Source organism: Xenopus laevis, chromosome 4S (genome assembly GCF_017654675.1).
Source record: "Xenopus laevis strain J_2021 chromosome 4S, Xenopus_laevis_v10.1, whole genome shotgun sequence".
NCBI lineage: Eukaryota > Metazoa > Chordata > Amphibia > Anura > Pipidae > Xenopus > Xenopus laevis.
This window is the reverse complement of record NC_054378.1, coordinates 3,525,103-3,549,330: the sequence shown is the minus strand read 5'-3', so window position 1 is coordinate 3,549,330 and position 24,228 is coordinate 3,525,103. Positions and strand designations below refer to the sequence as shown.

The following is a 24,228-nucleotide window of genomic DNA, read 5'->3' as shown; positions in this document are numbered from 1 at the left end:
GGGCTCAGAATCAGTTTTATGTGGCATTAGCCTTATTCTCCAGTTGCACCAGTTGCCAGTGCAGGCTACATCAGCAGATAAAGAAGAGAAGGTCAAAAAGTTGGTGCTCTTTGTTGGTGCCAAAGTTGCTGCTCTTTGCACAATCAATCAAAACAATGGAAAAGAAGCCATACCGTGTGCCCCTCCAACGCTTTCCATCCGTTGAACTGTGTTCTGATTGGTTGGAGTGTCCTGCATATGGCCGCTTTTAGGGGCAGATTTATCAAGGGTCAAATTTCAAATTCACGGGAGTTTTTGTAAAAAATTCCCATACAGTCAAATTTGACAGTTTTGGCCATAAAAAAAAAACGTGAGAATTTGATTCGAAATTCAAATTTTCACTTTGACCCTTGATAAATCTGCCCATTTATGTCAGCTATGGTGAGATTTGAAGTAAATGGCAATTTGTTCTCCTAGATCAGTGATCCCCAACCAGTTATTGCTTCTCAACCCCTTAGATCAGTGATCCCCAACCAGTAGCTCGTGAGTAACATGTTGCTCTCCAACCCCTTTGGCGTTGCTCTCCATGTCCTCAAACCAGGTGATTATTTTTGAATCCCAGGCTTGGAGGTAAGTTTTAATTGCATAAAAACTAAGTATAGTGCCAAGTACAGTCTCTTGTAGGCTGCCAGTCCACATAGGGGCTACCAAATAGCCAATCACAGCCATTATTTGGCACCCCAAGGGACTTTTTCATGCTTGTGTTGCTCCCCAACTCTTTTTACATTTGAATGTGGCTCACAGGTAAAAAAAGGTTGGGGACATCTGCCTTAGATGTTGCTCCCAATGGCCTCAAAGCAAGTGATTATTTTTGAATTCCAGGCTTGGAGGCAAGTTTTGGTCACATAAAAACAGGTTTATGGCCAATGAGACCTCCTGTAGGCTGCCAGTCCACATAGCGGCTACCATATAGCCAATTTGGCACCGCCAGGAACTTTTTTAATGCTTGTGTTGCTCCCCAACTCTTTTTACATTTGAATGTGGCTCACTGGGTAAAAAAGTTTGGGGACTCCTGTTCTAGATACTCCTGGAAGCCTAATGTAAAGGTTGGTTTAGTTGAGATTTGGGGTGAACACAGATATTTATGGTAATAACATTGTTATGAACAAATATGGGATGTCAAAAGGAAGCTTGAACTCAAAAAGGGTAGTGACCCATGGTAAGATTCGGGGAGATTTAGTTGACAAATCGCCTCTTCTTCGGGCGACTAATCTCCCTGAACTGCCTCCCGCCGGCTAAAATGTAAATCGTTGGCGGGATGGCAATCGTCACACTTCATTTTCCAAAGTCGCCTCACAAGGAAACGTCCGGCAACTTCAGAAAACAAAGCGATCCAAGTTCCATCCTGCCGGTTGGATGGCTTTTCTGGGAGTTTAGTCGCTCGAAGAAGAGGCGAATTGTCGCTGGCCTACTAAATCTCCCGAATCTTGCTATGTGTCGCTAAGGGCACACCTGGCGATTTGGGGAGATTTAGTCGCCTAATCGCCTCTTCTTTGGGGCGACTAATCTCCCCGAACGGCTTCCCCCTTGTAGAATGCGAAATCGCCTGTGGCATGTCACACGCGATTCGTTTTCCAAAGTTGCCTCACGAGGAAACTTCGGGCGACTTCGGGAATAGGAATCGCCGCATGAGCCATGCCGCAGGCTTTTTTTTCATTATAACCGGCCGAAGACAGGGAGAAGCCGTTCCGGGATATTAGTCAAAGAAGAGGCGATTAGTCTCCAGGCGACTAAATCTCCCTGAATCGCCAGGTGTGCCCTTACCCTTAGAGCATGTGGCTTGTAAAATGTGCGTTATTGTTAATAAAACGATCTTTCATCAGGGTGTGTAGTTCCGGTAGTTTATCCTGTGAGCTGTGAGTCAACGTTGTGTATTTGTGTTGACTGCTATGGAGACAGTTTGTCTGATCAGCAACTGTTGTTTCTAGTTCCTAATGTGCAGCTCTTGTGTGAGCACAACCCTCCTACTGTGGGAGGAACACTGTGTGACGTGTGTTAGTGTGCGGGGTGCTGGGAGTGTGGCACAGGGATTCCCTCAGGCGTCACCCACTTCGGCTTTCTCACATTTCTCATCTCTGACTCACTGCTCAGTACTTGGGTGTGCCCGGCCGCATCTGATTTCTCTGTGTTTCTGTATAACAGGGTTACTAGGGGCGCGTTTTATTTAGTTCAGCCATATTCATTATTATTATTATTAACATGAATTCTTATCCCTCACTATTCCATAAACAAACCCATAAATGTACTCATTTGTATTTCAGCCTTTGTCCTTGTACAGGCATGGGACCTGTTACCCAGAATGCTCGGGACCTGCGGTTGTCCGCATAATGGATCTTTTCCGTAATTTGGATCTTCACACCTTAAGGGGCAGATGTATGAAGGGTCGAATATCGAGGGTTAATTAACCCTCGATATTCGACTAGGAACTAAAATCGTTCGACTTCGAATATCGAAGTCGAACGATTTAGCGCAAATCCTGCGATCGAAGGATTATTCCTTCGATCGAACGATTAAATCCTTTGAATCGAACGATTCGAAGGATTTTAATCCAACGATCGGAGGACTATCCTTCGATCAAAAAATCTCAGGCAAGTCTATGGGGACCTTCCCCATAGGCTAACATTGACTTCGGTAGGTTTTAGATGGCGAACTAGGGGGTCGAAGTTTTTCTTAAAGAGACAGTACTTCGACTATCGAATGGTCGAATAGTCGAACGATTTTTAGTTCGAATCGTTCGATTCGTAGTCGTAGTCGAAGGTCGAAGTAGCCCATTCGATGGTCGAAGTAGCCCAAAAAACACTTCGAAATTCGAAGTTTTTTTTATTCGAATCCTTCACTCGAACTTCATGAATCGGCCCCTAAGTCTACTAGAAAATAGGGCTGCAACGAATCCAGGATTCAGCCTTTTTGTCAAGATTCGGATTCAGCCGAATCCTTCTGCCCGGCTGAACCGATATTTGCATATGCAAATTACGTGCAGGGAAGGGAAATCGCGCGACTTTGTGTCACAAAACAAGGAAGTAAAAAATGTTTTCCCCCTTCCCATCCCTAATGTGCATATGCAAATTAAGATTTGGTTCGGTATTCGGGCGAATCTTTTGCGAAGGATTCAGGGGTTTGGCCAAATCCAAAATAGTGGATTCGGTGCATCCCTACTAGAAAATCATTAAGGATTAAGTTGGGATCAAGTACAAGCTACCAGAAAAAGGAAATCAATTTTAAAAATTGGGTTTATTTGGATAAAATGGAGTCTATGTAGGGTTGCCACCTTTTTAAAAATTCTTTACCGGCTGGTGGTGGGCAGGGACACAAAGGGGCGGACCGTGACGTCAAAATGGGTGGGACGTGATGTCAAAGGGGGCGGGGCCGCGCCACGGACGCTAAAAGAACCAAAAGAAAAGCTAAGTTCAAGGAGATTGGGGGCAGTCCGAGGGCTCTTTTTAATCGTATTACAAATTTACCGGTAAATTTGTAATACCGGCCCCGGCCTTGGCAGGTATTTTACCGGGTAGGCCGGTAAAATACCGACCGGGTGGCAACCCTAAGTCTACGGGAAACTTTCTTTCTGTAATTTGGAGCTTTCTGGATAACGGGTTTCTGGATAACTGATCCCATACCTGTATTTATTCTCCTTTCAGATCATAAGCAGATTTGGGCAGGGCCCTTTTTACCTCTTGTATTGGTTCTTGGTTGTCTCTGTATGCAAATCTGTGTATTCAATGTAGGGATGCACTAAATCCACTATTTTAGATTCGGCCCAATACCGAACCGAATCTGAATCCTAATTTGCATATGCAAATTAGAGGTGGGAAGGGGGAAAACATTTTTTACTTCCTTGTTTTGTGACAAAAAGTCACGAGATTTCCTTCCCTGAACCTAATTTGCATATGCAAATTAGGGTTCGGCCAGGCAGAAGGATTCTTCTACTTCTGCCTAATTAAGTAATTAATTGCCTGTGCCCTCTAAACCCACTTCACTACTCAAGTTTATTATTACTAATAATGCGCTCAGTTTGTCAGAATGGATGCGAAAATGCATTACCCTTAAAGGGGTTCTTCACTCTTGAGTTAACTGTTAGTATGACGTAGAGAGAGTAATAATCTGAGACAATTTGCAATTGGTTCTCGTTGTTTAATAGTTGTGGTTTTGGAATTATTTTGCTTTTTTTATTCATCAGCTCTCCAGTTTGCAATTTCAGCAATCCGGTTGCTAGGGTCCAAATTCCCCTAGCAACCATGAATTAATTTGAATAAGAGACTGGAATATGAATAGGAGAGGCCAGAATAGAAAGAGGAGGAATAAAAAGTAACAATAACAATAAATTTGTTGCCTTCCAGAGCATTTTTTTTAGATGGGGGTCAGTGACCCCACTTTGAAAGCTGGAAAGAGTCAGAAGAAGATTTAAAAAAAAATGAACACCAATTGAAAATCTGCTTAGAATTGGCCATTTTTTAACTTTAAGGCACCTACAATGACACTGGTAAAGAAAACGGTGCATCGTGGGTAAAAACATGATAATTTGTATCCAAAAAGGACATCTTACATTTTCTTAAAGGGATCCTGTCAGCGTTTTCAAAACACATCAGTTAATAGTGCTGCTCCAGCAGAATTCTGCACTGAAATCCATTTCTCAAAAGAGCAAACAGATTTTTTTATATTCAATTTTGAAATCTGACATGGGGCTAGACATATTGTCAATTTCCCAGCTGCCCCTGGTCATGTGACTTGTGCCTGCACTTTAGGAGAGAAATGCTTTCTGGCAGGCTGCTGTTTTTCCTTCTCAATGTAACTGAATGTGTCTCAGTGGGACCTGGATTTTACTATTGAGTGCTGTTCTTAAATCTACCAGGCAGCTGTTATCTTGTGTTAGGGAGCTGCTATCTGGTTACCTTCCCATTGTTCTGTTGTTTGGCTGCTGGGGGGGAAAAGGGAGGGGGGTGATATCACTCCAACTTGCAGTACAGCAGTAAAGAGTGATTGAAGTTTATCAGAGCACAAATCACATAACTTAGGGCAGCTGGGAAACTGATAGTATGTCTAGCTCTAGCCCCATGTCCAATTTCAAAATTGAATATAAAAAAATCTGTTTGCTCTTTTGAGAAATGGATTTCAGTGCAGAATTCTGCTGGAGCAGCACTATTAACTGATTCATTTTGAAAAAATTTTTTCCCATGACAGTATCCCTTTAAACACTTTGTAATTGTGCCCTACTGTCACTTAACCGTATTGATCCACCTCCTTCCCTTACAACCCTGTTCAGCTCCATAATTCTTTCATTTATTTTGTACAGGCGACTGTTGGCTCCTCGCTGCTATTGCCTCCCTCACATTAAATGATACAGTCCTGCACCGGGTTGTACCTCATGGTCAGAGCTTCCAGGATAACTATGCCGGAGTCTTTCATTTTCAGGTAGGGGGGAAATCTGTTCTATGCCATTATCTGTAACGTCACCCAGTGTCTGACTGCAGCTCACTAGAGAATCTGACCACAACAATTCAATCACATGTACATGTGCTAAATATATATTAAATAGGCCTAAGGTGTGAATAATAAAGGGCGAAATATGCTGGCGCTATATATAATAATACATTTTAAGCATTCACTGCTGCGTGGGTGAACTGCTTGGTGAAATCTCCCTTTATTAAAGGAAAACTATACCCCTCAAACAATGTAGGTCTCTATAAAAATATAAACAGCTCTTATGTAAAACTTTTTCGTAATATACTTTTTTTTAGTAGTATGTGCCATTGGGTAATCATAAATAGAAAATTGTCATTTTAAAAAAATATGGCCGCCCCCTGGGATCCTAGGATTCACGGTGCACACAAACAAACTAAACATGTTAGGTCACATGAGCCAATTAACAGACAGATTTCTGTCTTTTGCTTCCACAATTCTTCCTGTTACAGTTAGAGCTGCAGTATTTCTGGTCAGGTGATTTCTTCCTGTTACAGTTAGAGCTGCAGTATTTCTGGTCAGGTGATCTCTTCCTGTTACAGTTAGAGCTGCAGTATTTCTGGTCAGGTGATCTCTTCCTGTTACAGTAAGAGCTGCAGTATTTCTGGTCAGGTGATCTCTTCCTGTTACAGTAAGAGCTGCAGTATTTCTGGTCAGGTGATCTCTTCCTGTTACAGTAAGAGCTGCAGTATTTCTGGTCAGGTGATCTCTTCCTGTTACAGTTAGAGCTGCAGTATTTCTGGTCAGGTGATCTCTTCCTGTTACAGTTAGAGCTGCAGTATTTCTGGTCAGGTGATCTCTTCCTGTTACAGTTAGAGCTGCAGTATTTCTGGTCAGGTGATCTCTTCCTGTTACAGTTAGAGCTGCAGTATTTCTGGTCAGGTGATCTCTTCCTGTTACAGTTAGAGCTGCAGTATTTCTGGTCAGGTGATCTCTTCCTGTGACAGTTAGAGCTGCAGTATTTCTGGTCAGGTGATCTCTTCCTGTTTCAGTTAGAGTTGCAGTATTTCTGGTCAGGTGATCTCTTCCTGTTACAGTTAGAGCTGCAGTATTTCTGGTCAGGTGATCTCTTCCTGTTACAGTTAGAGCTGCAGTATTCTGGTCAGGTGATCTCTTCCTGTTACAGTTAGAGCTGCAGTATTCTGGTCAGGTGATCTCTTCCTGTTACAGTTAGAACTGCAGTATTTCTGGTCAGGTGATCTCTTCCTGATACAGTTAGAGCTGCAGTATTTCTGGTCAGGGGATCTCTTCCTGTTACAGTTAGAGCTGCAGTATTTCTGGTCAGGTGATCTCTTCCTGTTACAGTTAGAGCTGCAGTATTTCTGGTCAGGTGATCTCTTCCTGTTACAGTTAGAGCTGCAGTATTTCTGGTCAGGGGATCTCTTCCTGTTACAGTTAGAGCTGCAGTATTTCTGGTCAGGTGATCTCTTCCTGTTACAGTTAGAGCTGCAGTATTTCTGGTCAGATGATCTCTGAGGCAGCACACAGACCATCACTAAATGGTGGTTCAAGGCAGTTTGAGGAGATTAGTCGCCCTGAAGAGGAGGAGAATTGTCGCCCTGACCCTAAAGCTCTTCTGGAGCCAGTTAGAAGTATTGATGCAAATCTTGATTTATAACCGTAGTACTTCCCTTTATGTTTTAGAATTGAAAATCACTTAATTGCAGTGCCTTAAAGGGATACTGTCATGGGCAAACCTGTTTTTTTCAAAATGCATTAGTTAATAGTGCTGCTCCAGCAGACTTTTTTACTGAAAATTGATTTTTTTTTTTATATTTAATTTTGAAATATGACATGGGGCTAGACATTTTGTCAGTTTCCCAGGTGCCCCCAGTCATGTGACTTGTGCTCTGATAACCGTTAGTCAGTGGAGTGATATCACCCCCTCCCTTTCCCCCCCAGCAGCCCATCAGCAGAACAATGGGAAGGTAACCAGATAACTCTATCCCTGGGAGATATAAGAACAGCACTCAATAGTAAAAATCCATGTCCCCCAATGTAACCTTCAGTGACATTGATTAGAAGAAACAACAGCCTGTCAGAAAGCAGTTCCATAGTGCAGCACTGACTCTTTGTGAAAGCACATGACCAATGGAAAACACTTGCTGGTTTGAGCACTGTCTTTTTTGTTATAGAACAAGATTACTGTGTGTATAACAACGCTTTTACAAGTTATTAACTCTTTTCTGGCCATTATCATTCTCTACAGCTGTGGCAGTTTGGCGAGTGGATTGATGTGGTTATCGATGATTACCTCCCTGTTAAAGATGGAAAACTGGTATTCGTGCACTCGGCTTCTGGGAATGAATTCTGGAGTGCTTTACTGGAGAAGGCCTATGCCAAGTGAGTCTCCATTTCTATGTCACCAGTGTTGCACATGATCTGACTGTTTAGCCCTGACTGGGGATAACTTATCCTGTACAGCAGGGATCCCCAACCAGTAGCTCGTGAGCAACATGTTGCTCTCCAACCCCTTGGATGTTGCTCCCAATGGCTTCAAAGCAGGTGCTTATTTTTTAATTCCAGGCTTGGAGGCAAGTTTTGGTTGCATAACAACCAGGTGTACTGCCAAACAGAGCCTCAATGTAGGTTGACAATCCACATAGGGGCTATCAAATGGCCAATCACAGCCCGTATTTGGCACCCCAGGAACATTTGTCGTGCTAGTGTTGCTCTCCAACTCCTTTTACTTCTGAATGTTGCTCACGGGTTCTTAAGGTTGGGGATCCCTGCTGTACAGGGTTCAGCATCTGCTTGAATGAATGGACTTGGAAAGCCAAAGATCGTTCCTATGTGCCAAGACAATCATTGAGCCAAATGCAATTGGCAGCATTTTCTATAGAATGTTTTCATTTGTGCATTCTGATTGGAGTTTAAAAGAGAACTAAACCCTAAAAATGAATAAGGCTAAAAAAAAGCCTTATGTTATATAATAAACTTATTGCAGGAGGCTAAAGTTTGAGCTTGTCAATAGCAGCAATGATCCAGGACTTCAAACTTGTCACAGGGGGTCACCATCTTGGAAAGTGTCTGTGACACTCACATGCTCAGTGGGCTCTGATTGGCTGTTGAGAAGCTAAGCTTAGGGCTCGTCACTAATTATCCAGCAGCAGAAAATGAGCTTCCCTGGCTGTAATATAAGCTGATGCTACAGGTTTGCTGATTATTCAATTCTGATGCTAATTGCACTGGTTTCTGTGCTGCCATGTAGTAATTATGTGTATTAATGACTAATCAGCCTTATATTGTGACATTTCTATTCTATGTGTACTGTATATTGTGAGTGGCTCCCTAAGCTCAGTAAGTGACAGCAGCACAGAGCATGTGAATCAGTGAATCAGCAGAAAAGAAGATGGGGAGCTACTGGGGCATCTTTGGAGACACAGATCTTTACTGCTAAAGGGCTGTGGTTGCCTTGGGCTGGTACAGAAGCACAAAACATCATGTACAACATTTCTACCTACTTCTTTAGTTAAGTTTTAATTCTCCTTTGAGACCTTTTGGATGTGGCTGAATGTTGTGAGTGTACCCACCTTTACAATCACACATCGTCGTACATCTTAAAGGAGAAGGAAAGCTATGGAGGCATTTTATTTCCAATAGATTAGCCGCAATAGTGCAAACTAGAATGCTATATTTATTCTGTAGAATGTTTTACCATACCTGAGTAAAAATCTCTAGAAACTCTCTGTTTGTTTAGAATAGGAGCTGCAGCATTAATGTTGTGTGACATCACTTCCTGCCTGAGTCTCTCCCTGCTCTGGGCTCAGATTACAGTAGAGAAGGGAGGGGGGGGAGGAACAGACTGAGCATGCTCACGCCCAGGGCAATGAGGTTTAAGCTGAAGGCAGGAAGTCTGGTACAGAAGCCCATGAGTACACAATAGAAGGAAAGAAATGCAGTGTCTCCTTTGACAGGGGACTCAGAGCAGCATTACTTTGGGGGGTTACTGGTATATTTAGATGGACCTTTCTGATAAGGCTTACTTAGTTTTAACCTTTCCTTCTCCTTTAAGGCATAACCCCCTTTTTCTCCCTGTACAGGGCCAATGGCTGCTATGAGGCTCTCTCTGGAGGCAGCACATCAGAAGGATTTGAGGATTTTACTGGAGGGGTAACAGAGTGGTATGAGATGAAGAAAGCACCTAAAGATATATTTAACATTATTCTGAAGGCGTTGGAGAGAGGTTCCCTCATGGGCTGTTCCATTGATGTGAGTATTGCCTTCAAGCAATGTCCCCTGCCCATGGCTGTTTCTGAGGCTGCTGCCGAAAATCGTCAGACCCAGTTCCTGCCCCTTCATTTGCTCCATGCTTAGACTGGGTGCATCCCAAGTGCAGAAAGTGAAGAGCCGAATTTCCATTTTAAAAAATGAATTGATCAGTTTCTGCTGACTTCTCTCACCTTTGCGTTTTGTCTGTTATTTTACTGTAGTTCCCTTTGTCTGTTATGTCTTTTCTTGTGGAAAACAACAATGGAACCCTATATTTTCAAAAATGATGGTGGTTGCCAAAGGTTCTTTTAAAGGAAAACTATACCCCCCAAACAATGTAGGTCTCTATAAAAATATATTGCATAAAACAACTCATATGTAAAACCCTGCTTCATGTAAATAAACCAGTTTCATAATAATATACTTTTCTAGTAGTATGTGCCATTGGGTAATCATAAATAGAAAATTGCCATTTTAAAAAATTAAGGGCCGCCCCCTGGGATCGTATGATTCACTGTACTCACAAACATACCAACAAACCATACATGTTAGGTCACATGAGCCAATTAACAGACAGAGTTGTGTCTTTTGCTTCCACCCTTCTTCCTGTTACAGTTAGAGCTGCAGTATTTCTGGTCAGGTGATCTCTTCCTGTTACAGTTAGAGCTGCAGTATTTCTGGTCAGGTGATCTCTTCCTGTTACAGTTAGAGCTGCAGTATTTCTGGTCAGGTGATCTCTTCCTGTTACAGTAAGAGCTGCAGTATTTCTGGTCAGGTGATCTCTTCCTGTTACAGTTAGAGCTGTAGTATTTCTGGTCAGGTGATCTCTTCCTGTTACAGTTAGAGCTGCAGTATTTCTGGTCAGGTGATCTCTTCCTGTTACAGTTAGAGCTGCAGTATTTCTGGTCAGGTGATCTCTTCCTGTTACAGTTAGAGCTGCAGTATTTCTGGTCAGGTGATCTCTTCCTGTTACAGTTAGAGCTGCAGTATTTGTGGTCAGGTGATCTCTTCCTGTTACAGTTAGAGCTGCAGTATTTCTGGTCAGGTGATCTCTTCCTGTTACAGTTAGAGCTGCAGTATTTGTGGTCAGGTGATCTCTTCCTGTTACAGTTAGAGCTGCAGTATTTCTGGTCAGGTGATCTCCTCTTCCTGTTACAGTTAGAGCTGCAGTATTTCTGGTCAGGTGATCTCTTCCTGTTACAGTTAAGTGCTGCAGTATTTCTGGTCAGGTGATCTCTTCCTGTTACAGTTAAAGCTGCAGTATTTCTGGTCAGGTGATCTCTTCCTGTTACAGTTAGAGCTGCAGTATTTCTGGTCAGGTGATCTCTTCCTGTTACAGTTAGAGCTGCAGTATTTCTGGTCAGGTGATCTCTGAGACAGCACAGAGACCATCACGAAATGGTGGCTCAAGGCAAGAGATGTAAAAGGGCAATATTTACTTAAATATATATTCCAGTTTGGTAAGATTCTTTAATATGTCACTTAATATGATATAAACTATCTGTTGCTTAAGTGTTCATTTTGGGGGTATAGTTTTCCTTTAATGCAACTCCCCTTTTTTAACCTTTGGTCAGGGCTCCCTTCAGCTCATAATATGGTTAAAGATAAAGGAAAATATCATTCATTCAGCCATAGTTCCAGGAATATTTAGGACAACAGAAACATATTCACCCAAAATCCGATTGGTTCCCTGATCTATATCGTATCTGAACCTCTGAGCCTGGCAACGTTTATTTCTGTGTACAACTAACTGTCGCCCTAGAAGAGTTCTTGCTTGTGAAAAGAAAAATAGATGAAGTATCGCTCTCTATCCCACTAATAATTTCTGCTTCTTTTAAGCTATTCCAAATCCCCGTGTTCAAGTCTTTGACATTTTGAGCAATGGATTGTTTCTATAGAGACTATACTGCAGTTCCCTTCATTCTGTCATTTTGATTTTCTTCTATTTAGATCACTAGTGCCACAGATATGGAGGCCGTAACATTCAAGAAGCTTGTCAAAGGTCACGCATACTCTGTTACAGGGGCCAAAGAGGTAAAGCTTTACTACACTTCAGCTACGATACTTTGTTTAGTGGATATACTATACTGTTATACTCCCATGTGGAATTCTATAAATTCATATATTCAACATTAAAGGGGAACTATCGCTAAAATGAAAATGTAATATAACCTTCGTCATACTGAAATAAGAAACTTTCTAAATACTGTACAATCAATTCAATATTCTGCAGTTTCTGAAATAATCAAGTTTATCTTCACTATTCCTCTCTCAGCATCTGTTTCTCTTCATTCTGTCTTCATGCAGCAGTTGGGTGTCAGATATTCATTGACAGTTAGATCCAATATATCTTATAGGGGGGCTTCCTTTTCTAGAAGATGTATTAGAGCTCACTTTATTCCAGTACAAACCAAATCTAACAAAATAACTGCCTTTTGCACAAATTCTGCATGTAGAGAGACATGATGTCTGGTGAGTTTAATAGAGTGAGCTCTAATACATCTTCTAGGCAAAAGGAGCCCCCCTATAAGATATTTTGGATCTAACTGTCAATGAATATCTGACAAATTCTGCATGTAGAGAGACATGATGTCTGGTGAGTTTAATAGAGTGAGCTCTAATACATCTTCTAGGCAAAAGGAGCCCCCCTATAAGATATATTGGATCTAACTGTCAATGAATATCTGACACCCAACTGCTGCATGAAGACAGAATGAAGAGAAACAGATGCTGAGAGAGGAATAGTGAAGATAAACTTGATTATTTCACAAACGGTGCAGAATTTTTTAATCGATTGTATTTAGAAAACTTCTCATTTCACTATGATGAAGTTTAAATTTTTATTTTCGCAATAGTTCCCCTTTAAGCAGCATAGACTTGTTTTAATGTCAGAATTAAGTCTTATATTGTATATCAGTTTATCAGTCTCAATGTTTGTTACCACGTGTATACTTGCAGTAAGCTTGTGCTAAGAGGGTGTGGGATAGATTCTATCATGTTTGAAACAAGCCTTCAGCCCAGACAGACGGGCAGTTTGGTTAAAAACTGCTAGCCAAAACTGGACATGTACGGCCAAGAATGGGGATTCTGATTGGTCCACATCTGCTAGCCAAAACTGGACATGTATGGCTAAGAATGGGATTCTAATTGGTCAAAATCTGCTAGACAAAGCTGGACATTTATGGCTAAGCATGGGATTCTGATTGGTCAATATCTGCTAGCCAAAACTGGACATGTATGGCCAAGAATGGGGATTCTGATTGGTCAAAATCTTCTGGCCAAAACTGGACATGTATGGCCAAGAATGGGGATTCTGATTGGTCCATATCTGCTAGCCAAAGCTGGACATGTATGGCCAAGAATGGGGATTTTGATTGGTCAATATCTGCTAGCCAAAGCTGGACATGTATAGCTAAGAATGGGGATTCTGATTGGTCAAAATCTGCTAGCCAAAACTGGACATGTATGGCCAAGAATAGGGATTCTGATTGCCTGGTCTGTTGTTGAGTCCATACTTTTTAAGACAGGTATGGGATTATGGACAGAAGCCGGGAGGTGCAACTGACTTCAGTCAATGGCTTCAACACATTTTAGAAATAATCTCATATTGCGATGCAAATGCACAACCTTCCTTCATATCCGTGATTATCCACTGACCTAGGGAGGAAAATGTTGGTTCCTAGAAACAGATAATTCAAAGATAATAATTAGCTGACTCAGCATTACCTCTCTGTAAATGCTCATTAGTTCATTTCTGTAAGTAGCTGATCACTTGTGGTTGTTTTACTGTGATAGTTTCCTTGTATCTCCCCTAATGATTGATTTCATTGTGCTCGATCTCCCTAAGATCAACTTTAGGGGTCAGAACACAAAGCTGATTCGGATGAGAAATCCATGGGGTGAGGTGGAGTGGACAGGAGCATGGAGTGATGGGTAAGGCCAAGAATTTACCTGCACTTCCTTTCTTCTCTCTAATAAAGAAAATCCTGCACAACTTCACATCCCTTAAATTTGAATGGATTCCAAAATCGACCTGGAGAAAGTTATTAATAAAATCGAATCAATAAAACCCGGACAAATTTCAACGACCTGAAAAATCGTATTCGATTAGAATTCGATCAAACTCAGTTCTTTGAGTGTCAGGAAGGCTGCAAACATCTCTAAATTTATCCCTGGACCTCTTCCGTTGACTTAAGGTGGCCATAGACGTAGAGATTCGCTTAGTTGCCGATGTCGCCAAACGAGTGGATCTCTCCCCCAATATGGCCATATTGAAGTGGGCGATATCGGGCTGATCCGGCCCACGATCGGATCTTAATGCATCTGATACGGGTAGCCGGTTTGCGGGACCGCATTCACGCACAGATACGGCCGCATTCCACCAGGATTTTTTAACCTGCGTGATCGAGATCTGCCCGACTTTCGGCCAGATATCGATCGGGAAAGCCCGTTGGATGGCCCCATACACGGGCCAATAAGCTGCTGACTCGGTCTGTCGGCAGTTTTTATCGGCCCACAGGGCTGCCATCAGGGGGGGGACAGGGGGGAGAGTTGTAGGGGGCCCCGAGGGAAAGGAGGGCCCGGCCACACCACACTTACTTGATTAGCTGGGCCCTCCTGCTTTCTGAGAGCTGCAGACTTCGGAAAGGCAGGGCGGGAGCACTGGGGGAGGTATCTTCTGTCCATTACTTCCCCTTATTGGTCACAGAGTTTAAGTCCCAGTTGAGCTGCTCAGGGTGGGCCACACTAATGAAGTAAGTGTAACATGGCAGGGCCCCCCTAAAGGTAACCCTTTGTGGTCCCTGTTGTGTGGTGGGGCCCTGGGCACCAAATTTTTTTTTAAACTTTTTTTTAAACTTTCATAATCCATTTAAGGGGGGCCCTGGCCACCAATGTTCTTATAATGTTCTGGGGGGGCGAGTTTTTTTCATAATCCGTTTTAGGGGGGCCCTGGCCACCAATGTTCTTATAATGTGGGGGGGGGGCCCTGGCCAAAATGTTTTTTTTTTTTGCCATGTGGGTTCCTAGCCATCAATATTTTTTAATGGGGGGCCCTGACCACAAATGTTTTTTAATGGGGGGGCCTGACCACAAATGTGTTTTTTATGGGGAGCCCTGACAACAAATGTTTTTTTTATGGGGGGCTCTGACCACCAATATTTTTTTATTTTTTTATTAACATGTGGGAACCCTAACCACCAATGTTTTTTTATATACAGTGTAGTGGGGGTGGACCTGTGGGGTGGGGAGGGCGGACTTGTAGGTGGGGCTTGTGGTGGGCGCAGCCCAGGGGGCCCAGGAAATGTTATCGTACGGGGCCCTGCGATTTCTGATGGCGGCTTTGTCGGCCCGTATATGGGGGGCCTTTAAACTGTAATTCGGCAGGTTTTAGGTGTCGAATTCGAATTCTTAAAGGGCCAGAGTATGATACCTCTTGAAAATCTAATCTAATCGAGTTTGGATAATTCCCTAGTCGAATGTGACAGTTTTGACCATATAAAAATTTCAAAAATTCTAATTTTCAATTCAACCCTTAATAAATCTGCTCCTTAGAGTCTGATACAGTTCTGAGCTGACCGGTTCTTCCAGTCTACCAAAATCAATATCTGAACAAGCCCCAGTCAGATACTGAATGCAGTTGTGATCATATTTGACCCATACATGTGCCTGCATTGTGTTACCTTGATCCAAATCATCAGTAAGCGTGTGCTTGAACACCGGCACTTTTTGTGCAGCCCCAATTGCCACACTTTGTTCGGATAGAAACTTCCTTCTCCATGAACTTTCTTCTTGCCAGACATAGTCCTGAGAGAACGTTACACATTTATGTTATTTATTGTCTGAATAGTTCATCTGAATGGAACTCTGTGGATGCAGCAGACAGAGAAGAGTTGAGAATAAAGATGGAGGATGGAGAATTCTGGTGAGTCAACAAGTTATCACAAGATCCACAAATATCCGGCAAATGATACTTTTACATATGGTTCTTAGTTGTGTAATGTGTATTACATAACACTCTAGAACCTGTTATAAAATGACTTTACCTGTTATAAAAGCACTTCATAACTCTGCCCTTCCCTTCATCTCTGAACTCATCTCTATAAGACTTTGCAAGGGCTGCTCCCCTCCTCTGGAATTCTCTCCAACGGTCTGTCCGACTTTCTCCCAACCTTTCTGCTTTCAAAAGATCTCTTATACACACTTCTTTAGAGAAGCCTCCCTCACTCTGCTTAACTACCAAATGCAACACCACATACAGTACCACGTCTCTCACCCACTTAATTTTGATCTTGCCCACTCCCACGCCTTGGGGCAAATTCACTAAGATTCGTAGTTTCGCCAGCGCTCCGCAAATTCAAATCCGAAGTTGCACACAGGGGTAGCGTAAGATTGCGAAGTTGCGCTAGTGTTGATTCGCTAAGTGAAGCGAAGTTACGCTAGCGAAGGCTAATTTGCATACGGCGCCAAATTCAAATTTCAATGGAGGAATACGTATCAGCACTACAAATGCCTAGAAAACCTTCAAAACATCAAATAAAAATTTTATGTTGCCCTACACATGTGCCCACTGTATAGTTAAGTTGCCATGAGTCAGGAAATGTAGGGGGGAAGGAGGGGAGCCCCAAAAACTTTTTCGATCTTTTTCAGCCTATCACCCATAATGTAGAAAACACGCCAGCGTTTTTTGTGACTTAGAAAAAATTTTGACTTTTTTTGAAGAAATCCCTATCTACTCTATTGCGCTTCGCCTGGTCTAAGGTGGCGAAGGAAGTCTGGCGTAAAAGGTAGCGTTCAGAACACTGCGCGCGTTAGTGAGGGTGCGAAGTAATACTAGCGAATCTACGCCAGCGTTCGCGAATTTGCGCAGTAACGAAAATGCCAAACTCTAGCGAAGTAACGCTAGTGTTCGGCGCTTCGGCGCTTAGTGAATTTGCCCCCTTGTGTCTCATTCCCTTCCACTTAGATTGTAAGCTCCTTTGCACAGGGCCTTCCTCACCTTTTGTACTGCTATTGGTTGTGATGTATGTAACTCCATGTGTTCTATGTATGTAATTCATGTGATTAAATTGTATAAACACATTTACTTTACAGCGCTGCGAAATATGCTGGCGCTATATTAATAAATGTTAATTATAGGGATGCACCGAATCCAGGATATGGTTCGGGATTCGGCCTTTCTCAGCAGGATTCGGCCGAATCCTTGTGTCTGTCCGAACCAAATCCGAATCCTAATTTGCATATGTAAATTAGGGGCAGGTCGGGAAATCACAAAAGAAGATTTTTTTCCACTTTTTCCTTTCCTGCACCTAATTTGTATATGCATATGCAAATTAGGATTCAGATTCGGTTCGGCCAGACACAAGGATTCGGCCGAAATCCTGCTGAAAATGCAAATTAGGGTTCGGATTCGGCCGAATCTTTCAAGAAGGATTCGGCCAAATCCCAAATAGTGGATTCGGTGCATCTTTAGTTAATAATAATAATAATAATAAAATATGAGGATATTGAATGCAACTCAGAATTCCATGACCTGCCTTTGGCCTTGTGCTTTTATGTGGTCACGGAACTCCTTGGCGACTTCTCCTATCCTCGTATTTATAATATATGTCATGGATTGGAATTCCTGGTAACAGTTTCTGCCGTATTTATGCCGTACAACAGCAGATGTTACTTAAAAGTTCACCTAACTAGGACATTAGTAATTAGGGTTGGATGGTGCTATAACAAATTGAACTTTATAGTCACCTAAAATGACGGCAAATATCTGATTGGCTGCTATTGTTTAGCAACTGGAACGATTTAGATACTTTTTTGTATTTAGACCTTAGGACCAATGTTCCCTCTAATTCCTTCTCAGTGATGTGCGCAAAAATATATACACATTTTCAACGTGTGCACGTTTTAAAAATAGTACTAAGCTAAGAGAACATCAGTTGGAATAAAATGAGGCATTATTATAGACTTCTAATACAAGCTTCTATAGGGTACTATACATACTTACAGCTTTTAATTATCAAGACAAGCGCCTCATTCTCACCGTGTCCCCTAGGATGGCTTTTCAGGACTTCCTTCGTGAATTTTCTCGCCTCGAGATCTGTAACCTCACGCCAGATGCGCTCAGCGCCCGCAGATACCGTAAGTGGAACACAACACTCTACAATGGGTCTTGGAGGAAAGGCAGCACGGCTGGCGGATGTAGAAATTACCCTGGTAAGTGGAATCTTTCTGAAAACTGGGTAAGGGACTTTAATTGTGAATACATGTTGTAGCTCGTATAGGATAGATTAAAAGTGCTGTTTTTTTTTTATTCAAGGAATGACGATCACCAGCACAGGGGAACTTTGTTGGGAATAAAGAATAACTTGTAATGTTTGCTCAGGGGCTAGTAGCCTAGAGTAACAACAGAACAGAAGTGTTGGTATTGCCCATAACCTTATGCAGTGTATTATTATATTAATACCAACCTCACAGACATATCTATGTCGCTTCATCATCAGTATATGCCTTAAAGGGGTGGTTCACCTTTAACGGGGTAGTAAAGTCTAAAATAAAAGGAAATACTGTATTTTGTATACTAAACATAAACATGAACTTACTGCACCACAAGCCTAATCAAACAAATGATTTATGCTTTCAAAGTTGGCCACAGGGGGTCACCATCTTGTTATACATCTTTGCAAGACCAAGACTGTGCACATGCTCAGTGTGGTCTGGGCTGCTTAGGGATCGTCATAAATTATCAGCACAAGTCAAATAATATCTGCCAGAAGCCGATATAACAAGACTGATTAATAATCAGAATATACAGACTGCACTGGCTCCTGTGTTGTCATGTAATCTAATGTGGATTTTATAGTTTTTGTATTGTTTAATACAAACTTTCTCCAACTCTACAGAACCAGTGGCTGCAGCAAAATAATCCTCCAAATAGAATCCCAGTTAATCTGTTTAAATCTGGCTCCATGATCTTTGTCCTACAGCTGGAGTTGGAAACAGTAAAGGGGATGTAAAGGCAAAAATAAAATCCAATACAAATCTCTACACAGTCGCCGACTGCTCTACAGGGAAACAAACAAAGCTGCTTGAGTTCTGCATGGCTGGGAAGTAAGGCGGGGGCTCCCCCTGCTGTTCATAAGTATGATTGTTTCCCTGCAGAGCAGTTAGGGACCGTCTGACAATTCCTATCCACAGCAGTAAATGAAGGGAGAATTTCACTGCATACAGTCAGGTTTCTTATAAAAACGGTACACATTTTTTTAACTAAAGTATATTGGAGATAGGTTTCTTTTTCAATAAAGATTTCATTTTTTTGCCTTTACATGCCCTTTAAGTTAACTTATAGTATGTTATAGAATGGCCAATTCGAAGCAACTTTTCCCATTGGTTTTCATTATTTTTTATAGTTTTGTAATGATTTGCCTTTTTCTTCTGACTCTTTGCAGCTTTCAAATGGGGGTCACTGACCCCATCTAAAAATCAAATGCTCTGTAAAGCTACAAATGTATTGTTATTGCTACTTTTTTATTTCTCATCTTTCTAGCAAGGCCCCTTCCTATTCCTATTCCAGTCTCTAATTCAAATCAATGAATTGTTGCTAGGGTAATTTGGATCCTAGCGACCAGATTGCTTAAAATGAAAATTGAAGAGCTGCTGAATAAAAAGCCGAATAACTCAAAAACCTTAAATAATAAAAACTGACAACACATTGCAAATAGTTTCAGGATATCACTATTTACATCAAACTAAAAAGTGTTTGAAGGTGAACAACATACACTGGTGAGGAGTTGATGTGACTAGTGGTTCTGGATGATGATAAATGTCAGCTGAATTTAAGGTTATATGGGGTTATGTAATAAAAGGCACTAAGTTTGCCCTGGGGCAGTAACCCATACCAACCAATCAGCAGGTAGCATTTACTAGTCACCTGTTTAAATGCAAGAATCTTATTGGTTGTCATGGGTTACTGCTCCTGGGCAAACTTAGTGCTTTATATTATATATGGGGGTTTGAGTTTTATAATAAGTCACACCACGATGGAACTAAAAGGTACAGACACAATATTTAAGGGAGAACCCTGGTCCTTCAGATCCAAGGATAATACGTTTTGCATGTGAGAAATCGATTCTTAGGGAATTTTGATATTGTGAGACGGTAAGGGCAGCACTTTATTTTTGGAGAATGTTTAAGAGCTTAGGGCTGAGGAGAAGTGATATGTATGTACCCTGATCCTGACCACTGTCTTTCTCTCAAACATTTCCTCTGCTTCTCTCCTGCTTAGCCACATTCTGGATCAACCCACAGTTCAAGATCAAACTGGAGGAGGAGGATGAGGACGATGACTACGGCTCTGAAAAAGGCTGCACCTTCCTCCTTGCACTTATGCAAAAGAACAAGCGCAAAGAGAGGCGCGTTGGGAAAGATATGGAGACCATTGGATTTGCAGTCTATGAGGTATTGGATCAACCTAGAGCTTTACCAAAAAGAGATTCTAGATAGAGTTTTATGAATGGAGGCTCTTGCTATAAGTAATATCCACATAAAGGCATTGTGGCAGGTACAAGAAATGGGGGTAGATAACTGTTGAAACCACCTACAAGGCCACCCCAGATAAGGGTAAATGTATCCTCATATAGCTTGATGCAGGGAGTATATAGATTTGGAACACTGACAATGTAGTTGTAGTCAGGGGTCGCTTCGCCAATGAGGGAAGTCGCCTCAGGCAGCAGCGGATCACTAGGTGACAGAGGCAGCAAAAATGGCGCTCCTGGTAATTCAAGAGCCAACTTTCTGGTTTTCAAAGAGGAAATTCAGCTCTTCTAGCGCAGAGAGCACAGTTAGGCTCTCTGCGCTAGCGTACTGGCCCTCTCTGTCTCCCTCGTGGACCCGATCAGGCGCAAAAATGTAAGCGCACGGGAAGGGGGGCAGGCGGCGGAGGGGCCAGGATCGCCCCTGGTTTTAGTGAGTTTTAGACCTGACATTAAAAGACTTTTATTATTAGATTCTAGCATAAGGGCAGAGACACACGCTCGGATTTGGGGAGATTTAGTCGCCTGTCGATAAATCGCCTCTTCTTCATGGCGACTAATCTCCCCGAACTGCCTCCCGCTGGCTAGAATGTAAATCGCCGGCAGATCGGCACTCGGAGTGATTCGTTTTCCGAAGTCACCAAAAGTTTCCTCTTGAGGCAACTTCGGGCTACTTCAGAAAACGAAGTGCACAATTGCCATCCCGCCGGCGATTTACATTCTAGCCAGCAGGAGGCAGTTCGGGGAGATTAGTCGCCCCGAAGAAGAGACGATTTTTTTGCTGGACGACTAATCTCCCCGAATCTGAGCGTGTGTCTCTGCCTTTAAGAGAAACGTTTTTTAATCTGTCATTGAGAATACAGGGCTTAGTACTTTCTGTGCCTGCGAAGAAAAGTAGTGGGACAGACGTCTGCCTGTCTCATGGTTCCTGAGTTACATTGTTATATGGCAGAGTTAAACTCATACAACATCTTGAATCTGTTTGATGCCTGATAGATAAATTGCTCTGAATGTCTAGGCCTTATATTAATAGACACGTGGTACTTAGAGGTTTATGTGTTTTTCCCGATTCAGTGTATAATTTGATTTTTTTTTTTCTTTTCATAACAGGTTCCCAGAGAGGTGAGTATAATTAATTCTGTTTATGGAAAGTTTCCAATATGTCTAGGGAATTGTATGTTATAACCATTAGTTTATTTTTTGGGGCTTTTCTGTTTCTTTTATTTTTTCTTTTGGATTCCTCTTCTCCATTTCCCTCAGTTGATACCGTAGCCTGCACTTTTTTTTGCTTCTTCAGTTTTACGGCCAGTCAGGTGTGCACCTAAAGCGGGATTTCTTCCTTCAAAACGCCTCCAGCGCTCGCTCCGAGCAGTTCATCAACCTGCGAGAGGTCAGCACCCGGCACAAACTGCGCCCCGGAGAATACATTGTGGTGCCTTCTACCTTTGAACCTAATGTGGAAGGAGACTTTGTCATCAGAGTCTTCTCTGAAAACAAACATGGCTCTGTGTAAGTGAGATGTAAGGGAAGGGGAGTAGGGGAAATAAGGAATGATCAGAGGGGTCTCTGGATTCCTAAATCTAATTCTCCCTACCATCACATGGCTGCCTCTGGGTTTTCAAGATTTTCAAGAATGATTAAACCTTTATTGGAAAAAAATCAGCAAGGAAGCAACATGAAGCACACAGAATAGTGTATGTAATACAAGGTGGGAAATGTATATGTTATTTCATCACATTGCTCCACATGTGCCACTTATCAAGCTAGGAAATACTCTTATTTGAAAATAAACAGAATTTGTTTGGGTAAAAAAAATACAGAATATTAAATTACATTTTTGGCATATTACATTTACATGGCAATATAAAATGTCTTCATGATGCCCATCACCCACAATGTCATAGAAGAGTCCATAAACAATCCAGTGTGTTGCCACCTTCTGAAAAAGTCCTGTCCTAATACATCATTTTTACTCTGCAGTGAGATGGATGATCCTTTATCTGCTGACCTACCCCCTGAGGTGAGTACCCAGCGACAGCAACTATCCTAAATATTAATCCATTCGATTCTGTTGTAATAACAATTATCAGGTATGCTCTAGTTCTTACACTTTTAGTTAAACCATCTTCCTGATGTCACATAAATCCTTCCTGTAAACTTTTGGAAAGTCACTGACGTTATTTTGTCTTTTGGTTCCCAGGAAGTTTTGTCTGAGACTGAAATCGATGAAGGGTTCAAGAATCTTTTCAAGCAACTGGCTGGTGCTGTACGTGTATATACATAAATATATAATAGTTATCGTACATGTAGGCTGCCTCATCTGTGGAATATTGTGCTTTGATGTGTGTTTTGGTTATAAACCCTTTGTCTCTGAGATTACAAGTAACCTATTAATCCCATCCTTTGCAAATAAAGGATATCTGTCTTTAGACTGAAGGTGGCCATACACGTGCCGATAAAAGCTGGAGACAGACCGAGTCAGCAGCTTATTGGCCCGTGTATGGGGCCCTCCGACGGGCTTCCCTGATCGAGATCTGGCCGGATTGGATGGGACTAAAAATCCCGTTGGATCGCGGCCGCATCTGTTTGTTGATGTGGTCCCGCAATCCAACCGCCCATTCCCATTTGTTAGGATCCGATTGTTGGGCCCTAGCGACATCGCCAAACGAGCGGATCTCTCTGTGTATGGCCACCTTTATTCAGCAGTTTATCTGCCAGTAAAAAGTTAAATGATACATAAATGCAATTCTAGTTTGGTACCTTCAGTGTTCAGGGCAACTCATACTTCGTTTAAAGGAGAACTAAAGCATAAAAATAAATATGGCTAAAAACGTATTGCAGGAGGCTAAAGTTTGAGCTTGTCAATAGCAGCAATGATCCAGGACTTCAAACTTGTCACAGGGGGTCACCATCTTGGAAAGTGTCTGTGACACTCACATGCTCAGTGGGCTCTGATTGGCTGTTGAGAAGCTAAGCTTAGGGCTCGTCACTAATTATCCAGCAGAAAATTAGTTTCCCTGGCTGTAATATAAGCTGATGCTACAGGTTTGCTGATTATTCAATTCTGATGCTAATTGCACTGGTTTCTGTGCTGCCATGTAGTAATTACTAATCAGCCTTATAGTAAGTTAGGTCTCAAAGAAGCTGCCATATATGATGTAAGTATAGTAATTAGAAGTGAATCATAGCTGTTCTGGGTTTTTTTTCCTGAGTGTTGAACTTAATTTGAGGCTTAGATTTAGTACAGGTATGGGATCCATTAACCGGAAACCCTTTATCCAGAAAGTTCTGAATTACAGAAAGCCTGTCTCCCATAGACTCCATTATAATCAAACAATCTTTTTTTAAAAATGATTTCCTTTTTCTGTGTAATAATAAAACAGTCGCTTGTACTTAATCCCAACTAAGATATAATTAATCCTTATTGGAGGCAAAACCAGCCTATTGGGTTTATTTAATGTTTATATGATTTTCTAGTAGACTTAAGGTGGGAAGATCCAAATTGCAGAAAGATCCGTTATCTGGAAAGCCCCAGGTCTGGAGCATTCTGGGTAACAGGTCCCATACCTGTAGTATTTTTGTATCAGTGTGACTGGATTGCCCATAAAAACATATATATATTTTTTCCTTTTACACTCCCTGATCCCCGCTCTTATTTGTGTAATGATCTAATGGTGTCTGGTTCTTGTCCCCACGCAGGATTTGCAAATCAGTGCATCGGAGTTACAGTCCATTCTAAATAAAATTGTATCAAAGCGTAAGTGCACAAGATTTATATGATTGATGAGGTTTTTGAAATCGGTGACTTTTTGGTTGGTGTCTTTAATATTCCCTCCTCTCGATACAGATAAAGATCTTCGCACATCGGGATTTAGTTTGGAGTCGTGCCGCAGCATGGTGAACCTGATGGATGTATCCTTTTGGCTCTTTACGCTAAATACGATGTACTTATGTGCCTTCCTTGTCTTTCACTACCAGCCACATCTGTGTACAA

At 41.9% G+C, this 24,228-nt stretch overlaps 1 protein-coding gene across 1 annotated transcript in view; it reads left to right on the top strand.

Annotated features, from left to right (window-relative positions):
- Positions 1 to 24,228, top strand: part of capn1.S (calpain 1, (mu/I) large subunit S homeolog) — a 39,430-nt gene that overhangs the window by 7,296 nt on the left and 7,906 nt on the right. Inside the window, exons 4-17 of the mRNA XM_018259648.2 lie at positions 5,330 to 5,448; positions 7,706 to 7,839; positions 9,540 to 9,708; positions 11,659 to 11,742; positions 13,556 to 13,641; positions 15,557 to 15,631; positions 17,759 to 17,919; positions 19,988 to 20,160; positions 21,345 to 21,356; positions 21,532 to 21,743; positions 22,215 to 22,254; positions 22,435 to 22,500; positions 23,934 to 23,991; positions 24,082 to 24,146. Of these exons, the coding sequence (XP_018115137.1) occupies positions 5,330 to 5,448; positions 7,706 to 7,839; positions 9,540 to 9,708; positions 11,659 to 11,742; positions 13,556 to 13,641; positions 15,557 to 15,631; positions 17,759 to 17,919; positions 19,988 to 20,160; positions 21,345 to 21,356; positions 21,532 to 21,743; positions 22,215 to 22,254; positions 22,435 to 22,500; positions 23,934 to 23,991; positions 24,082 to 24,146 (1,454 nt within the window). The remainder of the gene's footprint in view (positions 1 to 5,329; positions 5,449 to 7,705; positions 7,840 to 9,539; positions 9,709 to 11,658; positions 11,743 to 13,555; positions 13,642 to 15,556; positions 15,632 to 17,758; positions 17,920 to 19,987; positions 20,161 to 21,344; positions 21,357 to 21,531; positions 21,744 to 22,214; positions 22,255 to 22,434; positions 22,501 to 23,933; positions 23,992 to 24,081; positions 24,147 to 24,228) is intronic.